This window comes from Rhinatrema bivittatum, chromosome 8 (assembly GCF_901001135.1).
Source record: "Rhinatrema bivittatum chromosome 8, aRhiBiv1.1, whole genome shotgun sequence".
In the NCBI taxonomy this organism is placed as follows: Eukaryota; Metazoa; Chordata; class Amphibia; order Gymnophiona; family Rhinatrematidae; genus Rhinatrema; species Rhinatrema bivittatum.
This window is the reverse complement of record NC_042622.1, coordinates 210651730-210667457: the sequence shown is the minus strand read 5'-3', so window position 1 is coordinate 210667457 and position 15728 is coordinate 210651730. Positions and strand designations below refer to the sequence as shown.

The 15728-nt window shown below is 44.9% G+C and overlaps 1 protein-coding gene across 3 annotated transcripts in view; it reads right to left on the bottom strand.

Annotated features, from left to right (window-relative positions):
• POM121 (POM121 transmembrane nucleoporin) overlaps positions 1 to 15728 on the bottom strand; it is a 113691-nt gene that overhangs the window by 49265 nt on the left and 48698 nt on the right. For all 3 annotated transcript variants that reach the window (XM_029612947.1, XM_029612946.1, XM_029612948.1), the window contains exons 4-8: positions 10336 to 10416; positions 9672 to 9843; positions 9431 to 9522; positions 7290 to 7363; positions 3679 to 3803 (exon numbers count right to left, since the gene is read on the bottom strand). In XM_029612947.1, coding sequence (XP_029468807.1) covers positions 3679 to 3803; positions 7290 to 7363; positions 9431 to 9522; positions 9672 to 9843; positions 10336 to 10416 — 544 coding nt within the window. The remainder of the gene's footprint in view (positions 1 to 3678; positions 3804 to 7289; positions 7364 to 9430; positions 9523 to 9671; positions 9844 to 10335; positions 10417 to 15728) is intronic.

Here is a 15728-nt window from a genome sequence, read left to right as displayed (position 1 = left end):
TGCATGACTCTCATGGCCAAACGGGCCATTGGAGTCACAAACTGAGGCGGCCCATGTGTCCCAGAAGAATGAGAAATTGGCGAGCTGTTGCTGCGGGTTGAGACTGCAACTGGCAAGCTAGGGACACCAGGGTTTGGACTCGTTGAAGAGGAAGGAAGGCCTTTGCCTGTAAGGTGTCCAAGTCTGCTCCAATGAAGGATAAGGTTTGAGACAGGAGTAAGGAGGATTTCTCGTAGTTGACAAGAAATCCTAGAGAAATTAGAGTTTGGATTGTCAGGGTCAGGGAAGACTGAGCGGATTGCTGGGTTGTGGCCCTGATCAACCAGTCGTCCAAGTAGGGGTAGACATGGACGCCTGCCTTCCTGAGAAACGCTGCAACCACTACGAGACATTTGGTGAAAACTCGTGGTGCTGATGCTAGGCCAAAAGGGAGCACTCTGTATTGATAGTGGTTTTGGCCTACTAGAAATCGGAGGTATTTGCGATGATTCTGAGTTATCGCAATGTGGGTATAGTCGTCTTTTAGGTCTAGAGAGCAGAGCCAGTCCTCTCTTTGCAGCAGAGGGAGAAGCGAGCCCAAGGTTACCATCTTGAACTTCCCTCAACAAGTACTTGTGAAGGTACTTGTTGAGGGCCCATAGGTCCAGGATTGGTCGAAGTCCTCCTGACTTTTTTGGGATCAGAAAGTACCTGGAATAGAACCCTAGTCCTTGTTGTAAGAGAGGAATGGGTTCTATAGCATTTGACTGGAGGAGAAGGGAAACTTCCTGCTCTAGAAGAACAGAGTGGTCGGTAAGTCTCCACGCTTGCAGAGGTGGAGAGTCTGAAGGAAGAGTTAGGAAGTTTAGATGGTAACCTTGTGCAATTATCGCTAGCACCCATTGATCTGTGGTGATGCGATGCCATTTTTCTGCAAAGTGGCTTAGTCGACCTCCTACTGGTATGTTTGGTAGAGGGACTAGGCATCTGCTCTCCAATTGAAAGTCAAAACCCCGACGCAGGGCCTGGTTGTGGAGCTGTTGTGGGCTTTTGCTTTCTAGGTTGACGAGGCGGAGGCTTTTGATATGGCCTCGTTGATCTAGACTTGGTGTGCGGGGGATAATACTTCCGCGGACGGAAGAATGACCTTTTGAGCTCCCTCTTAAAAGGTTGTTTAGAAGGGAGGTCAGAAGGAATGGATGAAAGCTGCTTAAGGGTCTCGTGATGATCCTTTAATTCAGCAACTATTTGGTGAATTTGTTCAAACAAATTATCCCCTAAACAGGGCAGGTCAGAGAGTCTGTCCTGCACTTCCGGGTGAAGGTCAGAAGACTTAAGCCAAGCCCAGCGTCTTGCTGAGATGGCTGTAGCAGATAGTCTAGTGGAAGCATCGAAGATGTCATAAGATGTTCTTATCTCATGCTTTCCAGCTTCAAATCCTTTAAGTACGAGGGTTTGAAGATGTTGTTGGAATTGTTCTGGTAAGGTATCTGAAAATTCTCGTATCTGCTTATAAATGACCCTGTTGTACTGGGTCGTATATAGCTGATAAGAAGCTATCCTGGAAATGAGCATGGCTCCTTGGTATACTTTTCTGCCTATACTATCTAAGAACTTACTCTCCTTGGTAGGAGGTATGGATGAGTATGGCTTCATTCTTTTAGCTTTCTTTTGAGCGGATTCTACCACCACTGAGTGGTGGTGTAGCTGTGGTTTTTGAAACCCAGGTGCTGACTGTACCAAGTAAGTAGAGTCAGCCTTTTTATTTACTGGAGCAACAGATCCAGGAGTTTCCCAATTCTTTTTAAGAAGGTCTAGAAAAACCTGATGAATTAGTATGGAAGTGATGACTTTTGGGGCATCCAAAAATTGGAGTAATTCCATCATTTGGTGCCTGTCATCTTGCTCCGATTGAAGCTGAAAAGGGACCAACTCAGACATGTCCTTCACAAAATTTGTGAAAGAGGTCCTCAAGGGGAGAACGCTTTCTGCTTTCAGCAGGAGAGGGTGGTGAAGGTAAATCATCGGTGTCTGTGGAAGTATCATCACCCCAGGTGTCATAAGGGTCAGTATGTTGACCTGGAGGACCACGAGGGGGTTGGATACCTGAAGGTCCCGGCTGAGGCTCCGAAAATTCCGAAGGAATCACCGGAGGCATAGAGAATACCTTTGGAAGCATCGGTGCGGGCATCGAAGGCATCGATGGAGCCGATGTACGTATCGCCCCGGAGGAATGTATCGGTGGCGATGGACGACACGGCATCGATGGGACTACTCCCAAAGGAGGAATTCGATACGGTGTTTCCGTACCCGATGAATTTGGCATCGGGGAGCGCACCGGTGCTGTCTGTGACCCAGGTATTACCGGTGGAAGGGCGGTCATTAGCGCTTCCATCCGGGCGAGCAGCGGTGCCAGCGCTGCTGGAATCTGGTTGGTGACTGGTTCCACTCTCGGTGGCGGAGTCGGAGCCGAAGGAGTCTGGAACCGTTGCATCGCTTTATCGATGGCCTCCTGGACCAGCCGGTCCAGTTCTTCCCGGAGACCTGGGGTAACAATACCCGGCTCCGCGGAAGAGGGAGGCTGAGGCTGAGCCGGAGGGACCACCGTCACCGGTGGAATCGTGGCTCCCAAACCCCGATGGGGAGAGGGTTGCCTCAGTGTCTCAGAAACAGAGGTGGATGGTGCCACTTCTGATCGAGATTTCTTCGGTGGCGGCTCGGACGGTACCGAGGTCAATGACTTCGATTCCTCGATGGTCCGAGACTTGCGATGTCTATGACTATGCTTTTCCCTCCGATCCCCACGATCTTCGGGGGAAGGGACAGGAGTCTATGGCCGTGGAGACGCCGATGGCAGCCGGTCACCGGGAGGTTGCCGCCGATGGAGGGACTTCGACGGTGCCGGTTCCGTAGACGTCGATGCGATGGACGGCGTCGGAGTGTGAGCATGGAACAGGAGTCCCATCTTCTCCATTCTGGCTTTGCAACCTTTTGGTGTCATAAGGGCACATTTGGTGCAAGTCAGGACATCATACTCACTCCCTAAACATAATACACAGACTCTGTGTGGGTCTGTGATAGACATGGTGTGCGTACAGTCTGGGCACAGACGGAACCCTGACGCCATGGCTGTTAGTCAAAATATTTAGCCGCGGGACGGTAGACGGCCAGCAGGCCGTGAAGGCCAAACTTGACGGAAGTCGGTGAAAACCGGCCAAAAACTTAACGAAACACCGGACTAAATTAGATAGAAGAGGGACCCCTGTGGGGCGATTTTTACTTGAAAGAAGTTCAAGAAGAATTTCCTGTCAGGAATGTGGTAAGAACTCCTTAACCGCGTGGCTACTGCTGCGCGGAAAAAAGACGACTGAAGGGGGACTCCTGCTGGCTGCAGGGTTGGTGCCGTACTGGGCATGCCCAGTAGGGGCCAGTCAAAGTTCTAGAAACTTTGACAAGTTTTCCGTGGTTGGGCTCCATCCTCGATGTCACCCATTTGTGAGGACAACCATCCTGCTTGTCCTGTGAGAAAACAAAACAAACAGAAGGAAAAAGCAAAAGAAAAAAGGAAAAGGAAAAAAATTCTTGGCTGGCACCTACTTTTCTAAATATTTTTCCAGTCCAGACACCTTCAATTATGCACTGACTAAAAGTGAGAAGAGATGGAGCTCACCATTACGAGAGCACAGAGACATAGCTTACCAGGGTCAGCGGATCTCCTCGCCGTGAGAGGAGGAGTGGGATTTTGCGCTTGCGTTTCCCTCCACTCTCAGGAGAGGACGAGGAAACTGCAGAAATTTGTTTCCTCAGCACAGGAGTCTCTGGGACTAATAAGGAACAAAAAATAAAAAAAAAAGTTTTAGTCAGGTGGCTTGTAATTTTGCTGCAGCCTTCAAAATATATCTATGCTTCAGTCAGCAAGACTCCTCCCTCAGTCTGGGGTGTATGTGAGTAAGTGTGCTTAAATTCTGAGAACAGTTTCTACTAACAAGGGCAAAGCTGCTAAAACGTTTCTCATTTTAAAATTCATAGCAAAAATGCAGGTTATATGCAGCCAAGAAGTTTTTGGTGCATATAAATCAGGATAGATATCCCCAGCTGTTTACTTCCACTGCCTCAGGCTCCCAACTTAAACCAGGCTGTATTAGGCTACAGCACCATAAGCCTTCTTTCTTAATTACCAAGGGTTTCCCTCCCATCTACTTGATAGCCCCTTCCCACCTCAATTCAGTCATTGCAGCAACAAGATGTCTCATCAACTATAACCTCATGGAGATCTCTCCCCCAAGCAAGAATGTATTTGGCTTTAACTCTCAGCTCTTCGTTCAACATAGCATACATTTTTGAGATGAACCTGGCAATGCTGTCAGCCTTATCACAAACTCCCTCAAACATAGTCTTACCTTTTAAAAAAGCTTTGATAAAGTGTCACCTGAATGTATGGGACTCCATCTTGCAAGTCCAATGAGAAATTGCTCTGCACAGTATCATAAGGAATTAAACCTCTCCCCTCACAAGAAAGATCTAGGCGTCATAGTGGATAACACATTGAAATAGTCGGCTCAGTGTGCTGCGGCAGTCAAAAAAAGCAAACAATGTTGGGAATTAAAGGGAAAGGTGAATAAAACGGAAAATGTCATAATGCCTCTGTATCGCTCCATGGTGAGACCACACCTTGAATACTGTGTACAATTCTGGTCGCCGCATCACAAAAAAAAGATATAGTTGTGATGGAGAAGGTACAGAGAAGGGCTACCAAAATGATAAGGGGAATGGAACAACTCCCCTATGAGGAAAGACTAAAGAGGTTAGGACTTTTCAGCTTGGAGAAGAGACGGCTGAGGAGGGATATGATAGAGGTGTTTAAGATCATGAGAGGTCTAGAACGAAAGGATGAGGTGGAAAGGAGGGGCCTGCCTTGGCACAGTCCTGCAGTAATGGAACCTGTCAATTGAGAGAGAGAGAGCGCGCGAGCAAGATAGATAATATCTCTCTCTCTCTCTATCTATCTGTCAGATGTCTGTAGGGCACACCACTACCATCATATATATATGATGGGGTCTCACTTTGTTTAGGTGCTCTTCTCCGTGCCTCATGCTTCCACGCCATAGTCAACATCTGGCATGAGATAGATCTGGAAACTGTTGCCATATGGCTTGGGAAGGAGAGGGCTTTCCTGTGCTTGTGGGAGAGAGATAGGGATGATGCCTTGCTCCTGGATGAGCAGCTCTATTGCTAAGCTTCAATCTGAGGCTTTATCTTACCACCTTCCTGAAGGTTTTTGTTTTGCAGGCATGGCGGTGGTGTGCCCTACAGACATCTGACAAGAGCTGCAGCAATATGAGGACCTTTGTCTGCAACCAGGCAGCAAGAGGAGAGCGTATATATCCATGATGGGCATCAGTGCACACAGATGCAAGCCTTAAAGCTGCAACCGAGGACTTCTTGATCTTAGGCAGTTCCATGCACAGTTCTTTTAAAATGTTTTCCAGAAATTAAAGTTTGAGGAGCTGCTGAGGCAAAGCTGAAAATTTAGAAAGTACAAGGCAGTAAAAGGGCATGAAGGACAAAAAAACCAAAACCAAAACCACACACAACTATAAGAGGCTGGACCATGTCTGTGTGGTAGCTCGGACAAAGAGGGGCTCATGAGGCAGTGTGCACATGCATAAACTCTTGCACATGCTCAGTAAAATAGCTACTGAACTGAGTTGGCTGTGACATAGTAAGGGCAAAGGGCCATCTGCTGCCAGTCATCTCTCTCTCTCCAGGTAAGAAATAGAAAGTGTATACAGCTCCTTGGCTGGATTTCAGCAAAGTTTTTGATACGGTTCCGCACAGGAGGCTGGTGAATAAAACGAGAAGCTTAGGAGTGAGTGCCGAGGTGGTAACCTGGATTGCAAACTGGTTGACGGACAGAAGACAATGTGTGATGGTAAATGGAACTCTCTCTGAAGAGAGAGCAGTGTTAAGTGGTGTACCACAAGGATCGGTGTTGGGACTGGTCCTGTTCAATATCTTTGTGAGCGACATTGCGGACGGGATAGAAGGTAAGGTTTGTCTTTTTGCGGATGACACGAAGATCTGCAACAGAGTGGACACGCCGGAAGGAGTGGAGAGAATGAGACGGGATTTAAGGAAACTGGAAGAGTGGTCGAAGATATGGCAGCTGAGATTCAATGCCAAGAAGTGCAAAGTCATGCATATGGGGAGTGGAAATCCGAATGAACTGCATTCGATGGGGGGGGGGGGGGGGGAGGCTGATGTGCACGGAGCAGGAGAGAGACCTTGGGGTGATAGTGTCTAATGATATGAAGTCTGCGAAGCAATGCGACAAGGCGATAGCAAAAGCCAGAAGAATGCTGGGCTGCATAGAGAGAGGAATATCGAGTAAGAAAAGGGAAGTGATTATCCCCTTGTACAGGTCTCCTTGGTGAGGCCTCACCTGGAGTACTGTGCTCAGTTCTGGAGACCATATCTACAAAGACAAGATGGAAGCGGTACAGAGAAGGGCGACCAGGAAGGTGGAGGGTCTTCATCGGATGACATACGAGGAGAGATTGAAGAATCTAAATATGTACTCCCTGGAGGAAAGGAGGCGCAGGGGTGATCTGATTCAGACTGTCAGATACTTGAAAAACTTTAATGATCCAAAGACTACGACAAACCTTTTCCATCAGAAAAAAATCAGCAGAACCAGAGGTCACGAGCTGAGGCTCCAGGGAGGAAGACTAAGAACCAATGTCAGGAAGTATTTCTTCACGGAAAGGGTGGTGGATGCCTGGAATGCCCTTCCGGAGGAAGTGGTGAAGTCTAAAACTGTGAAGGACTTCAAATGGGCGTGGGATAAACACTGTGAGTCCATCAAGTCTAGAGGATGTGAATAAAAAGGCAGCAAAACACTGCACGGAGCGGCAGTAGCCACAGAGGCATTCACGGAGCGGGATGCCAGTGGTTGGTGTTCCACCTTCACGGAGCCGAAGGATGGAGGGCTGCCATCTCAAACCCCCCCCCCCCCCCCCCAAAAAATAAAAAACAGGGATGGGTAAGAGTATGAGGCAGGGGTGTGGCCTGCTTGTTGCAGTGGTTGCTACCCCTAATTGAGCTGGATGCTCACTACATTGGTGGTGGGGTGGAGGGGAATTAGGGCTGGAGGGTACTGGAAGCCAATAGTAACAGGCGGGTGATAGAAAAAGATAAAAAAAAAAAAAAAAAAAGGATAAAGTGCGTAGCTTGCTGGGCAGACTGGATGGGCCATTCGGTCTTCTTCTGCTGTCATTTCTATGTTTATGTTTATATGATACTGTACTCACCCTTTCCTGGAGGAGATTTCTTCACACCTGGTTTCTCAGGAGGAGATGCACTGGTTTGCAGAAGTTCATCTTCTCTGTTGGAAGAGGGAGGGAACAAGCAGAATCCTGGAGTTATTTCACCTCCCAATCACTAAAGGAAAATTGGTTCTTACCTGCTAATTTTTGTTTCCAGAATACCACATATCAGTCCAGATAAGTGGGTTTTGTATCCCTACCAATAGATGAAGGCAGAGAATAAAAAAAAAAACAAAAAAAAAACAACTCTTCAGGTACTACTATACAGAGGAGTGCCACCTGCAGTCCCTCAGTATTGACCCATACCCAAGCCAAGATGTCCAATCCGAAAAAATTCTGGGTGAGCAGAAACTCAACAGTTGGAGTCCCATAAAACTAGGGTCCCCCCTCTCTTATAACAAGGGTCATTAAAATTTGCAACCCTGTTTAACCAATTCATTTTACTTAAAACTGCATGAGCAACATCCAGAAGCAAGGAAGGTCTTTTGAAAAATCAAGGGGGATGTTCTTCTAGACTGATCTGTGGCATTCCAGAAAAAACTTTGCAGATAAGAACCAAAAATTCTTTTCCAGTTCAAACCCCAAATCAGTCCAGACAAGTGGGACAAGTGATCACTTCAGGCCACAACTGACAGTTTCCTGGGCTCAGCAGGTGGCGCCATGATGCTGCGGTCAGCAGTAAACAAGTTCCTGCTGCTAAAGGAATTCCCAGCTAGCACACTGAATACCTCAGGTGCTGCCCTGGCCCAGCAGCCCAATCACTTGCGTCCCTGCTCATCTGAGTCTCTGGCTTCCCAGTGCACAGTCAGCCCTGCCACCAAGCTCCTCTCCTTTATTTATTTATTTTTTTAAAGCAACCAAAAAAGCAAGGTAAGCCAAAAGAAAATGAATACTTCCATGCTTGTGGATGTTGACAGCTGCGGGTGAGGAGTACAGAGGGACAAGGGAACCAGGAACCCTGGATTTCCTTCCCTCTGGAAGATGAGGGCCAAGCCAGATCAGGGATATCCAACCCCCCCTGCTCACCCTGCTCTACCTGAGGGATGGGCCAAGAAGGAACCTAAGACTTCAAGGAGCCACCTGCTGGAGAAAAGTACTGAAGGACTGCAGGTGGCACTCTCGATTATGTAGCAGTGCCTGAAAAGATCTTCTCTGCCTCCATCTGCTGATAGGAATGCAAAACCCACTTATCTGGGCTATGAACAGAAAACACACATTTGTAGCTCTGCCTTCAACAACATCACAAATCATGACATCTGGCTCAATATCCCACTTAATTTACAATACATACAGTCTTACAGTAGAAACACTGAGGGAAGGCATAAGCAGCAGATGCATAGAGAGAACAGGATAAAAAAAAAGTTACAGATACATTCCTGGTGCAATGCCATAGGAACCAGTCAATTTTGCGCCAGAAACATTTATGGGTCATTTGCACCCCATTCCCAACAGCTTTCAAAAAGGGGATCTTCCTATAAAGCACCAGAATAAGCAGAGTTAAAAAAATCCCAAGGATAAAGAAAAAAGGCTTGGAAAAGTCCCAAGAGCCAGGTCACTTTGACATCTAAAAACTAGGACCTGGTGTCAAATCCTGGGGAAAAAAAAAGCTACACTAAGTACAAAATTAAAAAAAAAAAGCCCAGAGGCAGGAAGGAAACTTAAATTGCGTTTAAGAAAATTTCAACTGTTAAGCTTGTTGATGCCAACAAAAACTCAACTTGTCATCTTGCAATAAGAGCACTGCCATAATGTATATAGTTAGTGTTCAGGAAGAGCCAGATTTTTGTTTGCTGTTCATATTTCCCCATTTTTCTTGGATATAAGGGGACCCTGAAGAGCCTCAGATGCCTAGCAACAAGTTAGCCCACTACTTTTTTGGCAATACACTAATAAAGATATCCGTAAAGCTAAGATGAAGGCAGTTAGGAATAGCTCATCACTACAGAGAATGATCTACACCATCCCCTCTTAAGTTCTCATAGATTGAAAAGTCCCACAAGCAAGGAGAGTGACTGTACAAGATAGTGGTAGCACTTTGCCATCAACTTCATAGTCCCATCTGCTCTTTAGAGAAGCAGATTAAGCTCCACACCAGACATTTGGAAACTAAATTGTAATGCACTTACTTTGCTTTCTTTGCTGGCCTTTCGGGTGTCTGAGAACGTGACGATGATAGGCTGGACAATGCAGAGGTGCTGCGAACAATTCTCTTCCATTTCTGAAACCCAAAAAGACAAAGGTCCATGCAGTTCCCAAGGGGGGGTGATTTAGCGTGTATGAAAATTGTGGGTCGTCAAGTTAAGGATGTAAATTGAAGCGAACAGCTAAGGGAAGTCCAAGGCATGGTACACATGAGTTTTATTGTACCTGCTGGAAGCCACGGGTGGAGCTGTAGGAGCTGGTGATGGCATTCCGTACAGAACTTAGGATTCCTCTGGCAGATGTGCTATTTAGAGAGCTGCTGGAGGATGTACGAGACCTTTTGTTCAGAGGATCCTCCACATACTGTGAGTTCAATCCTCTCTTTAGAGACCCTGGCCTGGGAGAGAGATAAAAAAGGTGAGAGGGTTAGAGACACAGCAACATGGGTCTTTTGACTTATCCAAAATGATAGAGTTACAGTACCTCCCCTCAAAATATTCCATACAAAATGCATTAAAATATAAATCACTTAAAACAACAATATATACACAAGAGGAACTAAGATTAGTATAAGATTAACATTTAAATGGCAAAAATTCTCAAAACGCAACTCTGCCAGTAGGCATGTTGATTAATTCAGCAAATTCTCATGAGTAATATAAAAAGTTCTGTATCCTTCAGTATGAACGAACAAAAAATTTTTTTTTTTAAAACCCTTTGATACCTAGCTGTCACTAGGAGCCATTGTGCACAGCCTCCAATGCCGAAGGATGCAAGGTACTGCAGATACATGCACAGGTAACTGCTGACAAGCAGTTTGCCAGTAGGTATTCTATCCCCACTCAAAAATCAGACCTTTCTTGTACTTCCTTGCTACAGGAGAACTTACTTTGGTATTAGATAAGCAGGAGCTCCATTGGCCACCAGTGATTCAAATGCAGATTGCCCACTGCCACTGCTGTCATGACGTCTGTAGACAGAATGACAAAATGAATCCCCAATATTTCACACACAGAATTTGGTTGCCTAAGAAGTAAAAGTAGCTCCCAACACATGCTGAAGAGACAGTATACAGAGTATGAACAACTGGTATTATTGCCGGAGGACAGAAATAAGTAGTTATTGATCAAACTTGCACATATTGCTCTACTATGTAATGGATTACTTTGATCAGAAATTATTAGCGTGACATCAATGAAGCAAATTAATAATGAACACTATAACCTGGAATCCGTTCTGCCACCATTACCAACAGTTAGTGTGGAGTAAACAAGGTCACACCAGATAGTATATGCAAAGATAAAAAGGGGTGTGAAATCAAGTTTAATAAATTTAAAGCACTGAAATCAAGCAGATCAAGCATCCAAGCAAAAGAAATGCAGGGAGTGAGGGAAAAGAAAGCACTGTGGGTAGTCTTAAAAAGGACAATGGCACTTCCATTTACATTGGTCAGTGTACAAAAGAATCCAACTCAGATGAAATGGACAGATCTGGGCGAAGATCTCCAAAAGGTGGAAAGGAAAGAAGTGATGCTGATTGGAAATTTTAACCTGCCGGATGTGGGCTGAAGCATCCCTTCTGCAGAATCTGTAAGTAAAGAGATTGTGGATGTCTTAAAGGACTCTGCTCAAATTATGATGAACTGGACAGACGGTAAAGCTGAGCCCAATACTCTTAATGTCCAAGTAGGTGCTTAAACTAGGCACCAATGATCACATGCTATAGGTCGATATAAGGGCTAAAAGAGAGAGAAGCAGCCACACAAAGATGAAAGACCTGGATTTCAAAAGTGGTAAATTAGGTTTCTTAACTGCTAGTTTTCTTTTATGATGCCCCACCAGACCAGACATGGGTTTTTCTCCCCTACCAGCAGATGGAGACAAAGCAGCTTTCTTACAGCCTGTCAGTATGAATCTCTCAATACAACTCTTCCCCACGAGCAGAGGTGAACTTGCCAATACTAACCAAGACTTTGTTAACCTTTTAAACCACTGAAACTGTCATACTAGGAAGATACTAAAGGTCAGATAGTGCCATATTCATAATACTGACTAAACAAAATGAGCAACACCACAGGTGGGACACTGGACTGGTCTGGTAGAACTTCAGGAAAATGTTAGCAGGTAGAAATCTTGTACCTTATCCCTACCAGACCAATCCAGATGAATGGTATGTACCCAAGCTAACCAACCTAGGAGGGACCCTGTAAGATCTACTTTCAAAGACACTCACTGCAAATAAAAAGCATTCCAGCTTACACAGCCAAGTGATAACATCTGACAAAAGAATGCGAGGAAGACCAAGTAGTAGCCCTGCAAATTTCTTGTGGTGACAGACTCTGCTCACAATGGCGCCTGGGCCCTAGTGGAATGAGCCCACAATCCCTTTGGCACCAGACCCTTACAAATATAAGGAAGCCATTGCATGGGTATAATTCATCTAGCAACTGTACACTTCAATGCTATCTGATCCTTCCTGTGCCTGTTAAATAATGTTAACAAATGATCCAAACAAACAATAACTGTTGACCTTCAAATCATGCCCATCTAGCTAAGACTGGAGCACACACCTTTTTTCTGGCTACTCCAGAGCTATGGAACTCAAATCCTTTCAATGTATGTTTTATTAAACTGTACAAAGTAATTTAAAACCCCCTTGCTCTTGTCTGGCATGCTCACTTGATACAGTTTAGCAAGGCTGAAGAGACTGTTGGATATGAGGGTATAGCAATTTTTATTGTGGTTAAGATGTACGATTTATCTTGTGTTTGCTTTTTGTTTTAATTATGTACATTTGTCCACTGCCTAGAGCCGGCGGTTTTATAAATAACCAAACACAAATGAGAGGTCTGCAAATACCCAGCACATGAAGTCCACAACGCCACCCTCTCCTAAAAACTGACAATCCTATAGACTGTCCCAAATGAAAAGCAAAGACCACAGTTCAGCATGATTCTCTAAAAAGGGTCCCTACAGGATAAGGCTTGCAGGTCTGAAACATCTGGCCAAACCAATCATGACCAAAAAGCCAGTCTAAGTCAGAACTTTCAGCAACACTTTAAGAGGCTGAAACTGAGACACTCCCAAGGCCTTTAAGACCAGCTTAAGGCTCCAACTGGGAACCAATCTAACCAGAGGTCTCAAGTGTTTAACCCCTCACAAGAAATGAGCTACATCTACATGTGCTGCTAAGGAACTGCCCCCAATGTATGGCAACCCCTGTATCACTGCCACACATATTTTGAGAGAATATAGAGCCAAACCCCTCTGCAGACCCTTCTGCAAAGAAGTAGTTCTAGCCACAATAGATCATATTACAGTTGAGATAGATCTATAAGAAAGTAGTTACAAAAATTAAAAAAAAAAAAAAAAGGGAGTAGTGGGAGCTGATATAGGGATTACCACCTGGTCTGACCACGCATCTGTTTGGTGGACATTTCTAGTCAGGATTTGGATAGCGGTCAATGAGTTTGGCACCTCAACAAAAGCTTACTCAGATTCTTAATGAGTCATCTTAAAGTAAGCAAATTAGAGTGTATTTCCACCTGCAGGCCCATACTTCCTTTTCACAGCCTTTGATTTGGGATTGTTTCAAGGCTGTCATATGGGGCCTTTTACTCTCATGAGCCTTTTTTTTTTTTTTTTTGCAAGTAGAAAAGAAAAGGAACTTAAACCTTCCCAGTTAAATGAGATTACAGTTATCGTGCGTTCATTATGTGGACCCAATCCAAATCCACATTTCGGAAACCATCTATGGCTTGGTCAGTCATTAGATGGTATGCTGGTCCATAAACTTGAATTAACTAAACAGGAATATTCTGAGGGTGGGAATAAAGCCAGGCACCTGAAAGCTCTTCATATTCAGAGCTCTATTGCTCAAGTTAAAACCACATAGGGTTGTTAGCAAATTTGCTAATATCTGGTGCTGCTTTATGCAGTTTTATACAAATCTCTATAGTTTGAACAAAATCATAACTGATACTAATATGTAACTTTCTTCCCTCTTGCTGTGTCTCTCCTGAGCAACAATGCTTTTTTGGATCGCCCAATTAGTACTCTTGAGGTTTTGCAGGTCATTAAGAATTTAAAGGTGGGTAAGTTACCGGGGTTAGATGGGCTCTCTGGTGGATACTATAAACGCTTCTCCCACATTGTAGCTGCTCCTCTGGCTATGTTCAATTCTCTTCAGGAAGGGGGCTCCTTAGAAGTAAATTCCAATGCGGCTGGAATCTCAGTTATTGCCAAATCTAGCAGAGATCCTACCTTTTGCGGGTCCTGCCAGCCAATCTCTTATTAATTTGGACTTCAAAGTTTTGGCTAGAGTCTTGGTCGAGTGCCTGAATATTTTACCAGCTTTGGTTATCAGCAGCAGCATCAAGTATACTTTATTCCTCATTGGTTGGCAGCAAACAAGGTCTGTAAGATTGTTGATCTGTTATGGTGGGTGCATAAAGAAAATGTTCCCACTATACTGCCGTCTATCGATTTGGAGAAAGCATTTGATACGGTGCACTGGTCCTTTTTGTTCAAAATGCTGCAGAAAATGCAGTTTGATCCTCTCTTCATTCAGTGGATTGAGAAAATTGTATGATTCACCATGAGCTCGTGTGAAGATTAATTGGGGCTATGGGGAATGCTTTCCAATAGGCAGAGGTATGCAATAGGGGTGCCCACTATCCCTTTTACTGTTTGCCCTTTTTCTGGAACTTTACTACAAGGGTCTGCCTCTCCAATCAGATTGGGGGGGGGGGGGGGTTCTGTTGGGGGACTTGCAGTTCAAGCTCTATTTGCAGATCTCCTTTCCAACCCATGCTCTTCGTTAGTGTCTCGGCTGAATTAAGCTGCTTTATAGTGTGGATTCTGGATTTAAAGTTAATTTTGATAAGTCCAAAATCTTGAATGTTAAATTAGATGAGAGTCTACTGTTCAAATTGACAGGACTTTCCATTTCATTGGGCTAAGCGATTGTTTAGAACCAACATGAACCCCAAGATATTTTAATGTAGCAGACTCGTTTACTTTGAATTATGCACCTCTGGTGAAGGCTTTAGAAACTGACATGGAAAAGTGGAATAAGGAACATTTCTCATGGCTGGGTCACATAGCTATTAAAATGAATATTCTTTCAAGAAGTCTATTTTTAACCCTACCTATATATTTGTCTGTGGCGATTCCACACTGACTATATTTGGGAGGAAAAAAAATCCACCTAGGGTTTCTTGGACAATATTGTTTCAACCTAAGAAGCAGAGTGGTTTAGGGGTCCCCAATTTGCTATGGTATTATGCGACCTCCCAGCTTCAAGCACTACTCGATTTTCATAGATTTGCGCTATAGAGCAATGTATTTTACTTGAACAGGCACAGATTGGGTCAATGCCTTTATCTGCACTCCCGTGGCAACCACACCCAACTTGGTGTTCTTTAAATTGTTACCCATTAGTCAAACAACTTGGATTCAGTGGAAATCCAAATTGGTTGGTAATAGCTCCTATTTTTCTCTTTCACACTTTTCATAATGTGACCTTCCCTATGTGCATACATCCTACAAACTTTGCTAGCTGGAAGAACCATGGACCACAAGTGGATCATTTACTTTGTAACTGTGCACTGATGCTTCCCAGTGATATCTGCCACTATCATTTGAAGACGTTACATTATTTGGAATATATTCAAATTAGGCATGACAAAGCATCAGCCTTACAGCAGGCAGGTTATTGTTTGAAAACTTTTTTGGTCAGGTTGACAAGCTACATGGCTTAGTTTCTAAAGTTTATGGCCTGCTTAATGGGCACATACCTGCTAAATTTTCACATATACATGCATGGGAGGTAGACTTAGGAAATTTGCGTGCAGAAGATCGGTACGCCATTTACTCCAGTGCTAGCACGTGTTCAATTTCTGCTAGTCTCCAGGAAAATTGCTACAAATTATTTGTCTGGCATTTGACCCCTGCTCGGCTGCATTGCATATCCTTCTGTGAGTGATCTGTGCTGGAGAAATCGTAGTGCATTAGGTACCTACATGCATAGCTGGTGGCACTGTAGCATGACCGGTGCAGACCTGTCGGAGTCCAGGGCCTTGCTGGACCGCTCGTTGGTCCCCCCAGCAGAGCCTTGCGCCCCTCCTCCGCCGGGCAGAGAAGCCCACCCACTGGACACGTCACAAGCGCTTCAGGAGCCCTTAAGGGCAGACTCGGAACGCAGGCGCCACAGGGGCCTGCCCTTTGGTGCTGCTCCCACCATAGTCTACATGACCTTCCCAGGAAACCAGCTCAAAGCCTG